The following is a 21,556-nucleotide window of genomic DNA, read 5'->3' on the forward strand; positions in this document are numbered from 1 at the left end:
AAAAAAGCACAGTCACGACAACTCACAACAAAACAATCTTAAACGACTTAAAATCTCCTCTGCTAAGAAGTGTCAGCAGAGAAGTTGTTTTGAAACACCGAGGTGTTGCTTAGAAACAAAGAGAGCCTAAAGCTTCCACAGCAAATCATCACTTTCCCTGGAACACTCTATTGTCTAAACTGCTCAAGTTATTGTTGTTGAGGAGACTGACACGCAAGGTCCAGGCTGTGATTAATCAGGAGCTGTGACTCGGATGTAGGAATGCCCAATCCTAATGCTCTGCTTGGAGAAAATAAAGAAAAATCACAGCACAAACCACAGCCAAAGGTGATTCACTGCGTGGTTTCACGTGTTAGAATTCTTTAAGAATAGTACATAAAATCCTTCTCCCTCCATACCAATCAATCATACATTTAGCAGTGTGCACAATGAACTTTACCAGCTCAGCAAACATGATGCTCCTGTACTTTATTGGTGTGTCCTAAAGACAGACTCACATCAGTAAACCCACTGGGATTGTGTCAGCAATAAAACTCTCAATACCCATTTAAAAGTCACACAGAACAGGACAGCACTCACTGCCCTCCCAGTGCAATCCCAGCTGGAGCCCAGTCGCTGTGCCACTTCCTTACTTTTGGATTTTCCTGCATTTCATTGATAGGGTCAGTTCTGGCTTCAGCAGGTTTCTCAGGCTTTGCTTCACTGCTTGATGTTGGACTTGAAAACCTAAAGCAAAAAACAGGTATTACTTCTTTAGTCCAGTTACTCAGTGAGCAGGTTCACTGCTCACCAAAGCAGACTGGTAGAAATTCTCCAACGAATTTAATTTCTTAAAGGAGAAACATCACTGTTTCATAGAAAGTTACTGTATTTGCTGGTTTAATTGTATCTAGACCGAAGGATTGTTGCTTCCCAAAAAGCTGTTAGTTACGCAGCCTATGTTATAGTAGAAAATTCAGAGATACATAATGAACTATAGCACCTCTTGTTGACAAGGTGGTGATCAGTCAACGGTTGGACTTGATGATCTTGGAGGTCTTTTCCAACCTCAATGATTCTGTGAAAAGAGATGTTAATCTCATGCCTCAGTTAAATTTATTTATTTTGATCCCAACAGTGAAATCAGACTCCTGCCTGCCTGAAATCCTGACTCCCCATACCGCTGTCCAGAGGACTATTCTTTTGCCTTCTTCCCAGTCCATGAGCTGGCAGTCCACAGGCTCACCTCAAGATTGTAAAATGCAGGAAATGTTAATCATGGATCTACAGTTACAGCTGCATGCAAAGGCCACAATATCAGCAGATTTATTTATTTCTTTTAGTTGTCAGAGCATACTTCATTAATTTTTCTCTCTTTTCGGGTACGAAAAGGCAGGAAAGGGGCTCAAGAATAACAGCAGAAAGAACTACATTCAGTGGAAGCCAAATGATCAGTTATTTTACTGGACTGAGAGAGCAAGTTCTACTGAACGACACGAAGTTAAGAGGATTAAACAGAACTTCTCTGCAACTTACAGCTTTGTGAGGTCCGCGGAGAGCGGCCGTGACTGCGGTGACCTGCGCAGGTTCCCCGCCTTAACGTCGGCGTTTTCTGCTGTCAGCTCCTTGATTCTCTGCTGGATGGTCACGCACCTGTTCTCCTTCTCGGCACTTGCTGGGAGAAGCTCCGCATCCACTGTGGGACTGGGATTTTCTGAAGTAAACAAACTGATGTGTTTTTTGACACTTCCTCTTAAGATATTATTCTCTTTTTCCGAGGAAGCTGCAGGGCTTTCACAGCCTAGAAACGTGTACGTTTCCTTCTGATCTGCCCTCTTCCCCCCCTTATTAGTTTTGCTTTCACTGGTTGTTTCAGGGCTCCTTTCAGAACTGTGCAAGTTAGTAGTTGTTTCTGGGTTTGTCTCAATTTGTTCACTTTTAGATTTAAGTTTTGTTTCCCACATGTATTTCCCATTGTTTAGAATGCCAGTGTCCTGACTACTGCATTTCAAATTTGTTTTAGAAGAACTGCTTTTATTAAATTCAGTTTCTTCAGATTTTGGCCCCATTTCAGACTGATCATGACAACCCACATCAGTAAAAGTAATTATGGATACGTTTTCCTTGCTTTCATGGGATGAACAAGTCTTCTTGCAAGAAGAAAGATCTTTATGTTCAAACTTGGCTGTCAGGTCCATGGACAAAGGCCTTGGTTTTCTAACCCCAGATTTCTCCGGGGGAGATTTTTCCTCAGAAGCTTCCACAGTGTGATGCTTTTGATCTCGTAAGGATTCCAGAAAAATAGCAGACACTGGTCTATGTTTTGCCCTTTGTTGGACATCAATAGAGAAATCAACTTTATTGTTGAGATTATTTGCATCATCACTGTTTTTCTCCCCTGGGTGAACTTCACGGGCATCTTTTTTTTCCCCAGTTTTGAGGGAGTTCCAAGAGACAGGTCTGAGACTGGAGGAAAACGACATCTGCCTATGGATAGATCCTTCAGGGTTCCTGGATGTCTCGGATGGTTTCTCCAGCTTCACACTGCACTGAAGGTCCTTTGTCTGCAGAGCAGCAAATCCTCTGCGGTCCTGAGCCCTCTTCTCCTGGGCCAGGCTGACCTTGGCCTGCTCTGGCCCTGCTGGCTCAAACAGAATGACTGTGTTGGCACTGGGCCCAGTGTAGAAAGTCATGTTTGTGACCACGTCACTGTCAGCCTGGTTTTCAGTTTCGATCACCTTCTGATCTACTAACGGAGGAACATTTCCACTGAACACCTTCACAGATGACGTCTCCTCAGTGGCCTTTCTGATCCGACTGCTGGATCTGACAGCTGGGACAGGGGGTTTAACGTTTCCAAAAGCCTCTGGAGGCTTCTCTTTAGAAAAGGGCTTTGGGAAAAGTCTCGGCCTCGATCCCAGCGACGGCATCGTTGCGGATCTCAAGGAACTCCCAAACTTCTTGTTCTCTTCGAGAGTCAGGGATGCTGAAGCCTCCTTGGCCTTGTTGCTCGCATCCGAAAGCACGCTGACATACACACGCTGCGCCTTGTCCTCGCCCCGGAGCTCAGTCAGGTCAGGGACTGCCGTCAAAGACGCCAAAGGAGAACTTATTTCTACTCTTGTTGCCATAGCTGGAATTACACATCCAACAGAACTGAAAAACTCCAACAAGGAAAAAGAATCTGCAAAAAAAAAAAAAAAAAAAAAAAAAGAAAAATGCAAGTATTGATGCAGAGTCAGCATGAAGATCAAATATCATCATTCTCATTTAAATTCAAGAGGAAGCAAACTCATATCAAGGTGCCTTTCAGAGATGCTGTTTCTAGAGTGTATCACGCTGAAAGACATAGTGTTCCTTTTCCTTTAAAAAACAGCAAGAAACACCATTATTCACTGATTTGGCCCAACAACCAAATGCATCACAAATCCTGCAAGAGCCTCTGCACAGCACTGAGTCCCATTGGTGGAGTACATTTTAAATGCCGAGACACTTAGAAATAAATGAATTCATTTATTTTTTTGAAGCAGAGGTCTCAAAAGAACTTGTGGACTTCCCCATCCCTGAAAGTGTTTAAGGACATATTGGATGGAGCTTTGAGCAACCTGGAAGGTGGAAGGTGTCCCTGCTCATGGCAGGATTTGAACAGTATGAGCTTTAAGGTTCCTTCCAGCCCAAATCATTCCAAGATTCCACACTGATGTACAAATGTCAACTCTTCTTTACAACAGAAGCAGCTGGCCAGGTGCATTGAGTGTATACTTTCAAACTGCCAAAAATATCAGGATTAGTGTGACTGAAGGTGTTATTTCTTATCTAATAGCCAAGGCCCAGAACTAAACAATGCAAATAAACATAATCCTACAAATCCCCGCTCTCCCACTTACCATAATTTGCATTTGCTGCTGCAACCAACCCATGGAGCCCGAATCCCTTCTCATAGTGACAAGAGCTCTGTCACATTAAGGACAGGAAAGGCAATCACTGCAGAGACACTGCCCAGACCTCACCTGCAAATAAACAGAGTTCAGAGTCGGGTGTGGCACATACCCAGACCTATACAGAGCATTTTAAAGAAAAAAAAGCTGGTTCCCAAGCATAAAGTCACCTGATGGAACTGTATAAAGCAGAAAAATGTTTATTTTTCAAACAGTTATTAAAGAACCAACAAGAAAATATCACTAAAATGTGTAACAGAAAGGTGAAGGGAGAATAACTCAGGCTGCACAGCAGACATGCTAAATCTGAACACAGTTAAAACCACATTTCAGAGAGACTGCTTGCAAATCCAAGTGCTGTCAATCACTGGTTAAAACAGAGCTCTGCATTACTATAATCTCAATTACTGTAATTTACTTTCTATTGCAAAGCTCCTTTCTGGGACAGCAGTCTGTGAGGTGCTACCTGAGCAGCTGACCTGCAAACGGCTGATTTTCCATCAAAATGGGACTTTTACCATGACAAAGCAATTTTCTCCAATATCTCGCCAGCAAACACAGGAGAAGAGCTTTGGCTCTAATTAAATTCTTACTGCAGAGTTGAGGGAAAACCTGAAGTAATTAGAATTTCAGCTACAAGAAGTAACCTGAATTTTCCTAATGAAAAATATATTTAAATTTGTAGCAGATGCAGGTGGCTAGGTAAGGTTAGATGATTTTTTTCCTTTAAAAGATGTCATACTCTTCATTTTTAGGAAATTTATGCAGTATTTTGTATGCAGGGGCTCAATTTTAGGTTGCTACCCTTTTGTCTCTTTTGGGCAGCCTTTGCAAGGGCACTTTAGGACACTTCTCACCAGCCCTATTTTGGTGTGAATTTACCATATAAATATACTTATTTGTAGATTCTGTATGGAGCTCCCTCTGTGTGATTATTAAAGACCCCAACCAGGATCTTGCCTTCCTGGGTCTGCAGTCTGCAGAAATGGTTATTTCACCTTCAGCTTCCCTTGACCAGACTTAGCCCACACTGGCACTGAAATGCAGGGATTTATTTTTGTCCCTGTTTGTGCTCCCTCTCTCAGGCAGGCAAATGAACTCCGCTCACCTTGCCCGTTCCCTTTCATCTTCCAATCCACTTGGAGTTCTGTCTCAACCACTTATCCCCGATGCCATCCCTGACCTCGCCATTCTGAAATAGCCACTAACCCAAGCAGCTTATCCACATCAATCTGTCCCTTCCACAGTCTCACAGATCTTCATGGAATCTTCCTCCCTCTCCCACTCCTTATTCTAAGAAATGCCACCAAAATCCGATTAAAATGCTCTCGCATTCCAAGGATGCAAAGGTTTGGGAGGTGCTCTGAAGGGAACAGAATCCTTGCTGGGAAGAGGGCGATGCTCACAGGCAATACTGCAAAGGGAAAAATCCAGCTGTAGAAACAGCATCTGTCTTGCAGTACCTGAGAATAAGTTCCCTCCTATCATTCTGTAGTTCCTTTTCTTTGGAATAGAAGAAGGGAGCACAGAGCTTCTTAAATGGACTAAAACTTGATCCTCAACGGAACGCGGGGCAGTGAATATACAATGAGAGAACTAATCCTGGCTAACAGTGTGCAACACTTCTCCAGCCAACATTCCTAACCCACAATTTACCCCTTCCTAAGTTTCATCACACTCCAACTTTACAGGACCTCATTTTTCCCTACATAATCTACCGAAGTCAGTTGCCAGGTTTTAAATTCAGATACCCTGTAACAGATACAGGGCCCAGAGCAGACAAGTATTCGAAAAAGAACAAAATATTTGGGGGAAAAAAATAATCATTCAACTTTGAAAACTAAAAGGCTCCTGTGATTCAGAAAGTACATTTGATAAAGAGGAATCATGTAATCAATGCCACATATAATATACACTGGACATCGTGTCTTGCTTTTGAAGCATCTCAGTTTAGACAAACCTACTTCTCTCTAAGAAAATATCTCTAGTTAAGCTGGCAATGTACAAAATTTTGGGCAATTTAAAAAGATCAACCATAAACTTAATTGCAGGAGGATTTCAGATGCTATTAATATTTAGTAATACTACTGTAATCGTACTACTACAGTTGTAAATCCCTCATCGTCAGCTACAACCTGTTGTTCCCTTCCCTGACCTCCTCTGCCCAGGGACAGTGGGCCAAGCTGCCCCTGCTGCCATGTCCTGCTGCCCCTCAGTCCCCTGCTTGTCCCCATCCCGTGTGCCAGAGCCCCCAAACCCCCTTGTCCCAGGTTCTGGGCACTGTTTCTCTTTGTGCTGCCCAAGCTGTGCCCTCGCTCCCCTCAGCTGTGCTGGGGCGTGTTCTGTGTACACAAATCAAATTATAAATGGCACTGAAATTCTTTCTGAAATACTTCCTGTTTTAAAAGAAACTCTGGCACATCAAGGCATGGCTCTTCTCTGCTGCTCCTCTTCCTCAGCTTCCAAACACCTGCAACTGGAATTTTTCCTGGGCCAAGCTGAGCCTCCACAGGATTTTATAGAGATGCATAGTCAAATACTGCTCCAGGCTCCTCCAAGCCTTCAAACCTTAATGCCCTGAGGTGTTGTTTGTATTTTTAATTAAAAGATCTATCATTACAAAGGATATTAACATTCTTAATTAGAAATCAAAATGGATTATTCACTTCACAGGGTTATTTTTGTAAAAAATCACACGGGAAGGGCTTTACTCAAAACACACCCTTGTCGCTGGCACTTGCCCACCCTCCACACACAACTATTATTTACATCACTTCTAATTCCTTTAAGCCTATTAAGGCAACAGCAGAAGCCTGCAGATAATTTTTCCACCATGAATCACGTGATTATTGGCAACTTCCTTGCTCATAAATAAGAACATTTTAAATGACACAAAGCAAAATCATCTATAATCTGCCCCTGAACCTCACAGCAGATAAACAAGTCCATCTGTCTTCTCTAAGGATGGAAAGCATAAAAATTGCACAGAGAAAATCTCTCTGCTATTAAAAAAACTGAAACACACAAAACCCAAAAAAAACATCAAAAATCCAGTTTATTACACGGAAACCATGCAGAAAGCCTGGCTCCAGCAGTGAATATCCATGGCTGTCTGCACTAAGAATACTCCATAGAAAATTACCAAACACAAAGTCTTTCTTCTTTAGACACAACTCTATCAGCAAATCTGCTTCCACTGTACAAAACTTGCTCCCTTATTGTGTAAATACAGGAAGAGATTTGTATAACTACAGCTATTAACAGCTCCTGAAAAAAGAGTTTTGCCCATGACTATGGTTGGGAGGTTGAAAGTGGGTGGTCTGTCATGTTCCTTTCAACTCAAACTACTCTGCAATTCCAGGATTCTTCCATATTCCCCTGCCCTACAGGTTTTCCCTGGCATGAGCCACAGGAGCTACGGGGAACAGATGACCATAAACCAAGGTTTATTTCATCCCTTCTACAAAAGGGATGCCCTGCTGTTGTAAATGATTCAGTCTTTAAAAGCTGTTTTCTTCTCTCTTTTCTCCTTCCTGTCCTCACTGCCCATACCCTCGGATCAGTCCACAGCAGTCCCTGTCAGTTCTCCAAAGCAATCCTCCTGCTGCTGGTTCCTACACTTGGAGAGATGCTGATGGGATCTGCTCTGCTAATTCTTATTTAATCCAATCACTTACTGGGCACGTACAAAGAACAGAATAACTTGACCACGAGTGTGAGCACTGACAAGAGCATGACTTACTACAGCACAATCAAAATAATACAAGGGGGGGGAAGCCTTTTCTGAAACTTTTATAACCAAGTAGATCATGTAAGTAATTCAGTAAAAAACAGGCCTTTTCTATTCTTGGGCTTAAGCCTGATTCACATTATTATTCACTGCAATGGGATCCATCAGTTGTATTTAAGAGGACATTCGAGGTCTCTGAAAGAGAAAGATTAACAAGAATACTGTCATACTGGCTCTAATTCTTAAAAATATCCCCAGAAAAATTCATTCACAAAGTAAAAACAAAATGCATTCAAGTTATCTTTTCCCAGATTCACAGTCAGAAACTCAGTTTCGCTTCTCAATAATCAAAGCCTGGAGGTTGAGAACTAAAACTACATATCCCAAATCTTGCAAGCCAGATATAACCTGCAAAGCCCCATAGACCATTAATATTAAAATTCCAAAGCACTGCAAAATTTAAAACCTCCTTTCTCCATTCCCCATGTGCAGGTCTCTTGGAAGCCTCTAGTGCTTTTCTTTAAAAAAAAAAAAAGACACTGTTCTTTTGGACATTACAGTCCAATCCCAGCTCAGGGACGAAATTCTCCACTCTGACATTTCCTCCCACTGAGAAAAGATTAGTTTGGTTAAATGAAGTGTCCATCCTATAAATAGCAGCATTTACAAGCACTTGTAAACCTCTAATTGCTCCTGCCAGTACAATTGCATAACAATCATCATCACCTGCCAGAGCTTCACCCAGATCCAGCCGCACTGAAGAACCAAAATATTTTCAACAACAGCTTTCCATTAAGTGCTGCCATCTCAGTACCAGGGTGAGAACTTTACACCTTGTATTTTAATCTGCACGCTGCAAAGGTCAAGCAGTTAAAAAGGGTAACAAATTATAGAGCTGCCGCTTCAGTAATTCAAACTGGCCCCACAGGGGCCACAACATTTGCTTATTAAAGCAAAAATTCAGTATTAAAAACACTGGCTTGTCCATGTAATGGTCAACATGAATCTAAGCACATTCCTGATGCAGGAGGACAATGAGCTGAGACAGAAAAACACCGTGAGGGTGATGAGGCATCACCACAGGTTGCCCAGAGAAGCTGCGGCTGCCCCATCCCTGGAAGTGTCCAAGGCCAGACTGGATGGGGCTTGGAGCAACCTGGGATAGTGGAAGGTGTCCCTGCCCATGGCAGGGGGTGGAATGGGATAGCCTTTAAGGTCCCTCCCAACCCAAACCTGTCTGGGATTCTATGATCAATTTAAGATAAAACACAATTCAACAGCAAAACGCAACTGTGTGTAATCGAGACAAAACACACCATGACGGCTGCGGGGCACAGGGAGTCATCCTCCATATTTCCTTGAATTTGTGAGGCAGAGATGAGTCTGGAAGGAATGACTTGGGGAAAAAAATTATATGTAATAGAGTGTCAGCCACTGCTATTTTCATAACAATGTCTGTGTCACTTACGAAACGTAACCAAACAGGACCAATGCAACAAAAGGGGCCGATCGCTCCAGTTATGTCTGGAAAACAGTTTCAGAATGTCAGCCTTTAAAAAGGTCCACTTCGCGACCACAGATTTATTACTGATTACCCATTTTTTGGGTTTTAAGATCCAAAAATTTCTGCACTCTAAGTTTTGGGGGCAATGACCACCATTCTATAGAAAACTCAGGGCAATTAATTCTCTGCCGAGATCCGCTTCACCCAAGCCTGACTCTTGGCTGAAGATTTCCTCTTTGTACACCATGTTCTCCTCAACAGAGACTCCCTCAAGAGCACAGGGAATAACAGCACACTTGGCATTTCCTTCAACTGCACAACTGCCTCATTACATCCCATTCCTCCATAATTTCCTTCTCTACAACCCTCTCATTGACTGTTTCACAGGAAACTCTTTTGCTTTCCCAGTTTTACAGAGGGTTAATTTGTTTGAAAGTCTCCTGAGCCCGAGCTAGAACAAACCCCAACCAAAGGAAAAATGCTTTGAAATGTTGGTGAATCACCATTTTTTGGTACCAGAAGCTGCATGTCCTCACCCTCCCACGTGAATCATCTCTTACTTCCAGCCAGCATTCCACATGAGGGATTCCACCCGGCTCATTAGTGGGTGGGTATTTTCAGAAAGTCCAATTCTTCTGGCAGTTGAAATAGGGAATAAAAGCAAAATCTTGATTTCTGCCAGCAGAGGATGACATTCTGCAGGACAACATGAATTATGGGATAAGGCTGAAGTGAGGCTAAAAGTGGGTTTGTGCAGAAGGTCGGTATTCCCAGCAGGCCTCTGAGTGCTGTTTTGTTTGCTCCAGTCATCAAACCTTTGCTTTTGTGGTCAGCTGCAAGTCCTGCTAATGTTCTTTTACGTTTTATCCTTGTAAATGCATTTCACCCACAAACAAGACCTGCAAATAACCTCCCCATGCAGTTTAAGAGGAAAAAAAAGACGTTCCAGAAACAACTGCATTGCGTGCCAGATGAAATATTAATGACCAGGTTTGGCTACAAGCAAGAAAAACTGAAAAAAGATAAAGAAGTCAAATTAAGGCTCTTCCAGGAAGATGTTTGGTCGTTTCAAGGAGAACTTTATTCTATCTGCAGCTCCCAAAGGTCAACAGGGTCACGTCCTGGACACATTGCAGGGTGGAGACTTCAATTTGCAACCTGACAAATTTCTCCTAAAACCTTTTCAGAATCATCATAAAACTTTCTCCTGGTTAATTTTAATGTGGTCTTCTTATTGCAGGAAGCTGAACTTCACTTTTAACTGTATGTAAAATAAATTTTGATTAGAGTAAGTTTTTCTGCACAGATTCTGAAGGAACTGGGTTAAATCCCTGGCTGTGTCTTTTTCATATTCTTATGCTGCATATCCTGAATACAATGGCATTAATCACACACTACTTTATTTATATCTCCTTTGAGTGTACGGTCTCCATGACCTTGCTTTAGAAAGGTGAAGTTTGGCTCATTATTGTTTGAGAAATACATCAGGAGCTACTGATCCCTCTGACCTCGGGAAAGTGGTGCTTTCCCAAAGCCCCCAGAGTTGAGGCAGGGCTGTGTTTCTCCAGAGGCTCCACCTTTGGGTGGGAATACTCTCATTTGGCAGGACACCATGGACACAGCTGAAGGAGAGCAAGGAGATAGATGAGCCAGCTGCAGCACAGACAGAAATATGGGATTGAAAAACAACTCTGGTATTCTTCTCTTTGATACTCCCCTACACAATACCATGCTTGGTACCATGTTTCAGCAGTAAAGGGAGCTTAGAGACCACCCACACCTGGAAATATTGACTGTAACTGTGCATATTTCCCATCCTCTTGGCAGCAAGGGAAGACTAAAGAAAACTGTCTCCAATCTTGGGGCTGACAGAACATGGATATCACCACTAGATTTTCTGTTTCACCCACTGTAGTCGCTTCCTTCAGAGCTACCAGCTGCTGCAAATGCTTTAAAAGCAGCAATGATACGACTGGGACAGCTTCCTCCTCAAACACTAGTGAAAACTACATGGACACTGACATCAGAACTACTTCATGGAGCAAAGGTGAAGTTAAAATGCCCATCAGAACACCCTGCAGTGAAAGCCCTTGCTGAGCCTGGCAGCCAGTGTGGAACCAGGCAAAGCCCATGAGAACGGGAGGAGGTGCAGCCCTCCCACGGGAGATGGGGCTTGGCTGACCCGACAAGGAATGCAAGTCAAAGGATCAAGTGAAGCAGATCTGTGGGCTTCGGTTTATTAAAAAAAAAATCCACCTACTCATTACAAAAATAGGCAAGTGCCTTCACAGCACTGTGAAGCTTCAGAAATAAACCTTAGCCATGGCCCTCTGCCCCCGGGCAGGAATCGTTTCATATAAACCAAGCCTCTGAAGGTCACTGTACCACAGAAATAGCATGAGGTGAGATGACATTTCCTGCTTGCCTTCATGCCCAGCAGGTGCTTTTGTGTCAGAAGGACAAAGCCCGTAATCCTCTGATCTGCCTCCTCAAATTCTAACAGGATTTCCAGCACTGGAAAACACATTTGTGGCCTGGTACAGTAAACCAGCTTCAGAAAGTACGAGCTCAAGCTGGTCTGTGATTGATGTGGAGTTGCCAAGACTAATTTATAAATACTGAACCTTTATACATTCATCTGAATGATAAAAAAGGAATTAAGGTATTGCCATACAGAGAGAAAAACAAAGCAGTTTCATCCAGACTTTAAGAAAACCTGAGGCTACTGGCCTTGCAGCACTACCCTGAACACAGTGAGAGATCACTTCAACAGTTTACCATCTGGAGAAAAACCAAACTCATAAAAGTGGAGGACAAAGGAAACAGAGTGACAGAAGACCAGAATCATAACAGATTAAAAATGATGTGTGTATATATAACTAGCAACTGACATCTGCATGTGAGGTCTAAGCTTTAAGATTCATTTGCTTCTGCAAAAAAGAAAGCAGATTTACAGTGCATTAGTTTTATACCTGACTTGTCTTGACAGACAGATTTGGAAGCTGCACAGTTGCCAGTGAAAGACTCATTCACAAAGAGCACGTGCCACCTACAGATAAAACACTCTGAGCAGAGATGCTGCCATAGATTACAGTGCTCCTGGGCTTTCACCTGGATAGAAAGAAATCACAGATCACTGACTGGCTCAGGTTGGAAGGGACCACAGTGGGTCATCTGGTCCCACCTCCCTGCTCCAGCAGGGTCATCCCACAGCACATGGCACGGTTTTGGAATAACTCCAGTGAGGGAGACTCCACAACCTCTCTGGGAAAACTGTCGTTGCATACTCTCAATACGAACATTTATGTTCTGCATCAGCTCTCACAGATCTACCATCATACGTCTTCTCTGATGGCTGATTTTCCACTTGCTATTTTAAAAAAAATCATATGCAAAAAGCTCTGTGTTCAACAGCTTTGGATTTGGCTGCTAATGACACGTTTTCTGTCAATACAGACAATATTGTCTCACAGCATTTTCTCCATTCAGTCCACCCGTCTACCTTTCAGATATTTGATTAGTCATAGCAGAAACATGTAGTCAAGCTCAGTCAACTACACTCAAGCCCAAAATACTTGTACCAGGCACTACTCTAGAAATGAACTGCAGCATCATGGGAGAAAGACACTGATAAACAGAGGGTTGGATGAGGTGATTCCCAGGAACAGATTATTCTGTTCCATGAACGAATCAACAATTTCAAAGCCTACTCCTCTAAGGCATAGCAAACTCTGCGCTAAAGATTCAGCCTGCTTGAAGCTGCACCCCAGCAGTACCGACCTGAGGAGATAATGATATCTCACTGTTACTGGTGGAGAAGAGAAGCACTATGACAACAGACTGGCAGATCTGGCATTAGTAAACAACACAACTGCATCTCCCAGGCAGGATCTTCATCCCGAGCCCGGGTCTGCAGGCACAGGGCTGACGGGCACTGTCAAGGCAAACCCAGCTCCCCACAAGCTTCCTTTGTGTGCCAGCAGAAGTGGATCCCAACATTGCTCTCTCGGATGTGTGAACACAGACGAGATTTTACGATGGACTATTTTTAACATGTCATCCCCATAATCCAAAAATATTTGAGGCAAAATGAGAGGAATAGTAGAACTGAAATTGGACTAGGGCTTACATGTCACTGGCGTCAACTCTGGGGGAAACTTCCCAGTGCCCTCATCAACAGCCAGACCACACTGAAAATCCAACCTCAGTCCCAGGTCCAGTTGGCCAACACCTCACAGCACGGACAACGCTGGTTTACCCAGCACCAGGCACAATGCAGGTGAGTTATCTGATAAAAACCTTCCTCTGCCCCAGCTCCTGCTCCTACAGCAGCAATTCAAAAGCTTTACATAAAAGATGACCCAACTTTGAACAAGCCCATTATTAATAATCTTAAACTGGAATAATTTTACTCCAGTCATGCCTTTCAGGATACAGATGGGGCCATTAAAACTTATTCGGATTCAAATGCACATGACCCTCAGATTTACAATTTCCACTCACGTCTCATAAATATTGAAAAATTATTGGACTAGCAAGGTGGGTGGATCTATTCTGAGTCAAATAAAATGTTGGTATAAAAGCCAAATACTTCATGGCATTTATCGCTCCTGGGACAAAATCCCTTATGTCATCCTCTGCTCTACAACAAATGACATACTGAGACATGAATTTTTTTGCCTCTCAGGTTGTTGCCAATGTTCCGACAGCTCTTTAATCTCTTCTGTGTGTACTCAGCACGGGGAGGATCCGGTGCTGCAGCAGGGTGCTACCTCCTGTCAGGCATCAATAAACGGTCCTGAGCTGCACACCATAAAAAAATCTGCTCTGTCAACAATGTGCCAGAGGAGCTGCTGCTGCTGCCTTGATGATAAGGCTCTTTTTCCTTCGGTGGGCACATCTGGCTTTTCACATATGCAGGAAATAGTTGTTTCCCCCATTAATGCAAATGCCCACCTCAGAACCACTGGCTGGTCTTGCCAACTTGTAAATGTGTTCCTTTTGTTACCTGGGAGCCGGTTCTTGTTATCAGCAATCCACAAAGGAGCTTCCCCTCCCCCCAAAGTGACATGAATGGAACAAAGCTCAGAGGGTTGTGTGTGACTATGAGGAATCAGAGCAGTGACACTGCATTTCTCCTCTTTCTGAACAAAAGGATGTTTTAAGCCAAGAACTCTGACAGCAACAAGCCTACACATGCATCATACACTACCTTGTTCTTAAGAAACACAACATTACTCAGCAAAATCAAGGCCTGTAATGAATTATTGATAACACATTATCTAGAAGCTTTATGACTACTAAACAATCCCCTCCATCTCCCTACATGCTTGAGAAAGCACAGAAAGGGAAAAATTGCCTATTAATTGAAAGACAACAGTTCAGGCACTACAAACATTAACATATTTATTGAGGGGGTGAAAGAAAAAAAGAATAGCTGAAGTATAAAAAACCAGCTCTGAAATCTAAACGGTGGCACTGGGAACCTGGGAGTGCCTGGATGTGCACAAGAACTCGTGTGGAACATCCCCACGTCCAGCACATGGACAGAGAGGCCCAGAGAACCCCAAGGGCTGCTTGAACCACAATCACAGCTTTGGCACAGAAGGGCATTTTTAAGCACAAGTGAACAGTAGGGATTTTTTAACTTTCTTAAGCACAGAGGCCACAGAAGCACTCTAACACATCAAAATGAGGATAGAAGATAATATCCATAAATGCACTTCAAATGCATGGTAAAGTGTAGAATTACCTATATTTTAAGGTAAGATAATAATGAATAGGTGACACAGGCATATTTTGGAGCTCAACAAAAATTAGGAGGAATGAAAGATCACAGGAATGTTCTCACCAGTTCATCCAGACCTGAACACCTTGGCAAAAGTACTCACTTGTCCATGAGCACCCAGACCAAGAAGCTTCCCTCAAATCACCCCCACCCAGCCACACTCACACCACAATTACAGCTGCCCTGGCACCCGATCCGAATTTCTCAGGGCATATCCAAGGAAGGGATTTAGTAACCTGAGAATGAACTCACAGTGAATTTAGAAACACCTTTCTGAAGTTACTACAAAGAAGGTTCCTTTGACTGAAATCTGACCCTAAACAAAACCAGGATACACTGACTTCTCCCAGCTCCCCACCTCTGTCCGCGTTACCCCCACAAAGCCACTCAGCAAAGCACGACCAACTGATCCCGGGTTTAGCTTCACCAGTAACACTCTTGGATACCTCTGGAAGGCACAAAACATGTCCACCGACCTCAAGAGGCACAGTAAGTCTGGCAGCTACTGAGAAATCTGCTGAGCCAACTCCCTTGCTGGCCTTTTTGTTACAAATCTGCAAATTCAAACAGTGGCACAAAGCGGTCATGAAAACAACTGGCACTGCATCCAAAATTTTCGCAGGAGAAATCCCACCTGAGTCAAATCATTTACAGAACAAGAGCCAATCCAATCCAAGGAGCTGAATATGAAGCGTGCTGGGAAAGTGCTGCAAAGTTGGCAAGGGAAATCAAAGATCCACACATCCCAACACCTTTCATGAGACAGCAGCCAGTGGAGAACACTTCAGAAGGGATTTAGGCACAAAATATAATTTTTTTTGATTTTCCAGTAATGTGCAGCTTTGAGACTTGATAAGCCAACAGGAGATACCTGTTTAGTGAAGAAAATTGGGTCTTTTTTCATTTTGTTTCATCACGTATGAGTCAACCAGCAAACTATGGACAAACGTCCATGTGAACCACCGGGCACAAACTCTGCCCAGGAATTGCCCCGATCAGCCTGAGTTCCCCTTCCCGGACTCATCAGGTTCAAGAGCCAAAGTGTTCCAAAATCAGGGTGAACCAAAAGCAGACAGACAGGATGGGAGAGCTCTGCCTGACCAAACCTGCCCAGCACTCAGGCAGAGTGTGTGGCCTGTTTGCTCTGCAGCAAAATGATAAATGCCACAGACTTCGATGCCTAATAAAAGCCAGACCAACCTATTCCAAATACTGTCCTGCACGTTGGTTTAAAGCCAGTATTGGTTAAACAGTTACAAACAACCTCCTGTTAATTATATAGTTTAAGATATACACTCATGCCTTAACAAGTTTTCCACTCCAGCCTCCTCCCCAGATGTAAGCGGGAGCAGGGCCGTTGGATCAGCCAACAGCACACTCTGGTCACTGTTTGCAGACAAGTTCTGGTGCTGACTCTCTCTCTCTGAAGCAATTAGCAGCTACAACCCAGCCTTCAGGAGCTCAGACAGCCCCACACCAGAGCCCATCCCATGCTGGCCATGGCACCTGCACTCAAAGCAATGCCAGGGACTTGGAACAGCCCCTTGGCAGGAGCAGCAGAGCAGGAAACCCCCAGAGAGCCCAGTCTCCAAATGGCATCCTTCACCTTCCACGTGCTCTGAGCAGTTCGGAAGCTCCCAGATGCTCACCTGCCTCATTACCTCCTTCTCCACGCTCCTCAAGACGTTCTCAAAGCGCTGAGTTTGGGGGCCTCTCCCGTATTCACAGGCTTTTTCCATGCTCCCATCAGCAACTGAGTCCTGGTGGAAGCAGTGTCACTAATGGGACACAAGATCTCCAGGGCAGAGCTGCCTCGCAGTGTCCGACTGAGCCGACACAAGCAGAGCACGGAGCAGGCCACGGTTTATAAGGGTTTTAAAGCATTAAGAAAAACTCAGACTAGCCCTGGGCAGGAGGTGGGCAGGGAAGCAGGAGTCATCCTGCCCCAAGAACTCGTGGGAAGGCTCCACCTGTCCCGAGGTGTAATGATGCTCCCAGTTCCAGTCCAGCTTCCCATGGTTATTAGACAGGATGTGACAGACACGAGAGCACAACCATTCCTGGAGCCAAGCTGAATAGAGAAGATGGCAAGAGCTTTAACTTCTAAGTAACCATTTCCTGCATTTTCAAAGAGTACAAATCTGGAATTAAAGCTGTTATATTTAAAAAAACAAACAAACAAAAAAAAAAAAAACAAAATAAAATAACCCATTGGAACTGAAACAAGAATTTTGGAGACAATCTAAAAAATATACTAAGCAGCTCCTTACAGAGCCAAGCTTGTACAAACACCACCTTAGCCAGCCATAAATCTACAGTGCAAAAAAACTGGATTCCAAATTAACTACTTTCTACATTGCATGCAACAGTCCATATCAACAAAAACAACACTCTGTGTGATGGTTACTTTACACATCACAAATAATCTCTGAAGATACTACACATACTGGTTAGGAAGCAATACTAACAGACATGCCCAGTATTCAAGACCAGGTATGAGAGAAAACACTCAATATTGTTTGTAAGAGGTGTCAGTACCAGGGCCCGAGTTACACATGTGCTTCAATAAAGTGTCTTTGGAAGAGGAAAATGTATATTTCATCTTAAACAAGGCTTCAACAAGGCTTCAGCCTCTCCATCGTGGTATCATCTCCTTAAATTTGCTCCTTGTGCATATGCACCAACATGACAGTGACGCCATTTGAGCAAATATTTCATGTAAAGAACTTGATTCAAACTGAGATCTGCACACCAGTTTCTTACATGTGAGTAACAACAGCACACAAGAAAAGCCTCTCCCCATCCAAAACCAACCCTCTGTACTCTGAGCGCAGAGCAAAGGCTCCGATGGAATCTGCAAGCACTGCAGAAGCAAAAGGAAGCGCAATTCCAATATGTTTAACAACTGAATTAGCATAATGCTCACCAGGCAGAAACAGCCTCCCTGACCTTCTTGAAATGCTGACCTCTAACTATTGACGAGCGTTTCCGATGTGCTCTGAGACTCAACCCTATTGAGGAAGAAGTCAAGGAAACATCCCCTGCCCTGTCAAGTTTCAGGAGAGCAGGTCACACACGTGGAAACCTCTCTGGCAGCCACACAGTGGTGCAGCAACAGCAAGTATCTCTTTCCTAAGAGTTAAAATGTACTCAGGAGAGTAACAAAGACCTGAAGTCCTACTGGAAATTGCTGTAATCAGATCAATTCATTTAATCTCTCCTTTGCAGGCAGCAACCACAGAGCTGGAGTGATTTCATTATTTTTTTCAATATTCATTCTGTGAAGAATGTAAACTGAACATTATAATGACTTGTAAGAATTATGATACATAAATTCAAACATGCTTTAGAAATGCTTAATATTACTTGGATAAATCGATATATCTATTATGGAATCACAGAATGGTTTGGGATGGAAGGGACTTAAAGTGCATCCAGTTCAACTCCCCAGCCATGGGCAGGGACACCTTCCACTAGACCAGGTTGCTCCAAGCCCTGTCCAACCTGGCCCTGGACACTTCCAGAGATGAGGCAGCCACAGCTTCTCTCGGACATAACTGTTATTGCAGGCTTGAACATGCAAAACACCCAGCCTGCATCATTTGTACAAGTGTACAGCAAAAACAGGTGATATTTAGACAACTCTGCAACCATCATGTAGCTAAAAACATTCTAAGGGCACACTACGCTAATATTTGACATTTAATAGTGCCAATACAGTAAGACAGTGTTTGACAACAATAATAAAAGGGACATTTCTGCAAGGTCCCTCAGTAAAGGAGCAAGCCAGACGAGCTGCTCAGCTCAAGCAGAAAGGCCCGTTGTAAAAGGCATCTGTGCTCGTTTGGGTCAGTGAAGAATTCCCACTGTTCTCATGAAATATCAAACAATTACAGTGGCCAGAAATTCCAACTCTGTTTAAAACACATCCCGACTTTGCCGGGCTGAGCGGTTTCGTTACGGATGAGGCAGTTTTGTCCATTGAAAGCCTTGTATGGTTGAACATCCTCGCAGCAGATAAACATCCCTCTTAAATGTTGGCACAACTCCCTCCCTGGAGGAGTCGTCGGTACTACGGCTTCACTGAGACAGCAGCCAGGCCTAACACAGACTGAAAGCTGAGCTCATTAAAAGAGCAGAATAAAGACAAAAATTCTATTCCTGTTTGTGTCTTTCAAAGTCTCATCAATTCTGTAAAATAAAGATCAGCCTCGTTTTAGGACAGCAGGAATAACCAGTTTTAGAACTTAACGCTTATTAACATCACTTGTTGAAAGGCACAGAAAGCTCATATTTAACCAATACTGAGACTACAAAAACAGTTACTATGAAAATATAAACAGAAGAGGCTGATTTGTATGGCAACAATGTTGTTTGCATCAGTAAAAGCACACACAAAGCCTCCTATTTTCACGCACTTCACTAGAACACTGGCAGCTTTTTACCCTTAGAAACTACAAAGGGTAAAACTGTTTGTAGCTACCAGAATTAAAGAAAAACTAATGAAATAAAAAGCATTCACACGTTCACTTCTTCACCTCTTCCCAGTGCACCAAACCCCTGTAGTTTAGATTTGAACAACACCACGCAGTTAACTCCTTTTTCTTCTCTTTTTGCCATCCATCTTCTCTGCATCCAAGTGCTGCTCCTGCAGCAAAGCTGGAGTGCCCGTTCCTGGGCTGGCGCTTCCCGGCGCGCCGGAGCTCTGCCGGTCGCGCCGTAACTGGGTCAAGCCCGGAGTTGGAGTTAACAGCCCACTCGGCTCATGGCGATTCCCAGCCCCCAGCCAAATGAAAGGGCTGTTTTGACCTGGAAACAAGGCTCAGACCTCCTCCCACCCCACATTAAAGATCGCACTAATTCTGCGCAATAAGACAAGACTTACAAAGCCCGAGCCATGCCCACACTGCGGCATCGCCCTTTGGAGGAACTGCTGGAGCACACACACTTCTTCCCTCCAAGTGAACGCTGTGGAGACACCAAACCTCCAGCAACTGGATTGTTATCTTTTCCTGCTCATTACAGCAGGTTAATGACCATCCTGACTCGTAATTACTACAATAGTAAGAAGCTTTCAGATCTCACACTGCTGCAAGACCAGCACTATCTCCTTTCAGGCAAGCAGCATCTTTACTCTAGCCCAAAACTGGAAGTTTTGGCACTTAATTCTGATAAGAACTTGTAATGAACGGCCCAGTAAGTGGCTTTAGAGGAGCCCAGATCCCCCCAACCCCCAGCGTTTAAGTGTGTGCTCATAGGACGTGACTCAACCACAAACAAGCAATGTTTGGGATAATAACCCTCTGTGTCCTGGACTGCTCAAATTGCATCACTGCAATCACACAACCCTCAGAAAAAATTCATTTCCTCTCCTCAAGTGTGTTTTGTAGAGACGAAGAGCATAAACAGAAAATTCAACTCTCATTGTTTCGACGTAATTGTAAGGCATTCAGGAAGTGTGAAAATATGTAGTAATGATCTCCTATTTATATAGATGCACTGGAAAATACCCCCAAACTACCTGAGAGCTTCCTTGTCTGCAGAAGTTCCAGCATTACATATTCCCAGAACAAACCAAGGACAGTGGGAAGCAAGAAAATAAGCCTCCTTGATCTGAGAAAAGAATCTAAAGATTAAGTATGCTTCCATCAACAGCTTAATTTTAAGAGTCTGGATTATTTAAGCCTAGGCCTAAGGAAAATTATCACCCCGTAGACCTAAATATCCCTTTGTGATCAGACATTCAGGTCATACCAGTCAGGAGACAAACAAGGGAAGCATTAGTAATATTTTTTAACCAATAGGTGCAAAAAGATAGAACAGTCACTACACTGAATTTAATGTGTTTTGATAACATTTAATATCTAGGTTTTCATTTTCCTGCCAGTTAACAGAACCCAAAACATGGAAAGTCCTCTTCACCCACAGAAGCCCACTTGAGGCAAACAGTAATTGACTTGCTCTGGTTTTCATTTGTTGCTCGTTATTTTTTTAATTATTCCTAGAACACAGCTTGAAAAAGAAAGGCCTGAGAGTTCAGAAAGAAATTCATGTATGTCCTTCAAGGTCACTGAGAGGCAATGAAGGACGAGAGCAGTCAGGTTCCTCCACCTCTTCCAATCTAGCAAGCGGAGCATCTCCTCGGAATCAGAGCCTAATAGTCCCATCTCACTGGCAGCACATCCACAGCCAATTCCTGGACGTGGCTAGGAAAAGTCTGTATATTCAGCTGTGTGGGGCAGGTGCATCTAGAGCATGTCAAGCATGATGTCTTCCAGTTAAGCTGTCAAAACTACCAGGCCTGTGGTCACTCAGAGGGCCGCGATTAGGATTCAAGACTACTCTGCTGCACAGGGAATTCCACAGCTCTCCCAACACTATTATTCCAGTCCCTTTGGCTGCAAGCTCAAGGCAAACACGCAGTGGTTTACACTGCAAAGGCTACTGCCACAACCAGGGACTCTTCATTTAAACAGATTTCTGAAGCAAAAGCAAAAAGTCTGTGGCTTTTGCCTTATGATGTCTTCGGGCGATCCCTACATACAAACCAAAAACACACCTAAAATATTGCAACATTCCCAGGTTCCAGTCACCCCTGTGCATCAGACACAAACCAG

At 43.5% G+C, this 21,556-nt stretch overlaps 1 protein-coding gene across 3 annotated transcripts in view; it reads right to left on the reverse strand.

The window, feature by feature from the left end:
• The window catches only part of KIAA1671 (KIAA1671 ortholog), a 69,314-nt gene that overhangs the window by 43,599 nt on the left and 4,159 nt on the right, over positions 1 to 21,556 (reverse strand). For 2 of the 3 annotated variants that reach the window (XM_039384139.1, XM_039384140.1), the window contains exons 2-4: positions 3,867 to 3,989; positions 1,516 to 3,163; positions 633 to 726 (exon numbers count right to left, since the gene is read on the reverse strand). In XM_039384139.1, the coding sequence (XP_039240073.1) occupies positions 633 to 726; positions 1,516 to 3,110 (1,689 nt within the window). In that variant the 5' untranslated portion in view covers positions 3,111 to 3,163; positions 3,867 to 3,989. Of the gene's footprint in view, positions 1 to 632; positions 727 to 1,515; positions 3,164 to 3,866; positions 3,990 to 21,556 lie in introns of those variants that run through there. The other variant, XM_039384141.1, reaches the window with a different exon arrangement.

This window comes from Pipra filicauda, unplaced genomic scaffold, assembly GCF_003945595.2.
Source record: "Pipra filicauda isolate LSUMZ 115617 unplaced genomic scaffold, ASM394559v2 scaffold33_size4404698_pilon, whole genome shotgun sequence".
Taxonomy (NCBI): domain Eukaryota; kingdom Metazoa; phylum Chordata; class Aves; order Passeriformes; family Pipridae; genus Pipra; species Pipra filicauda.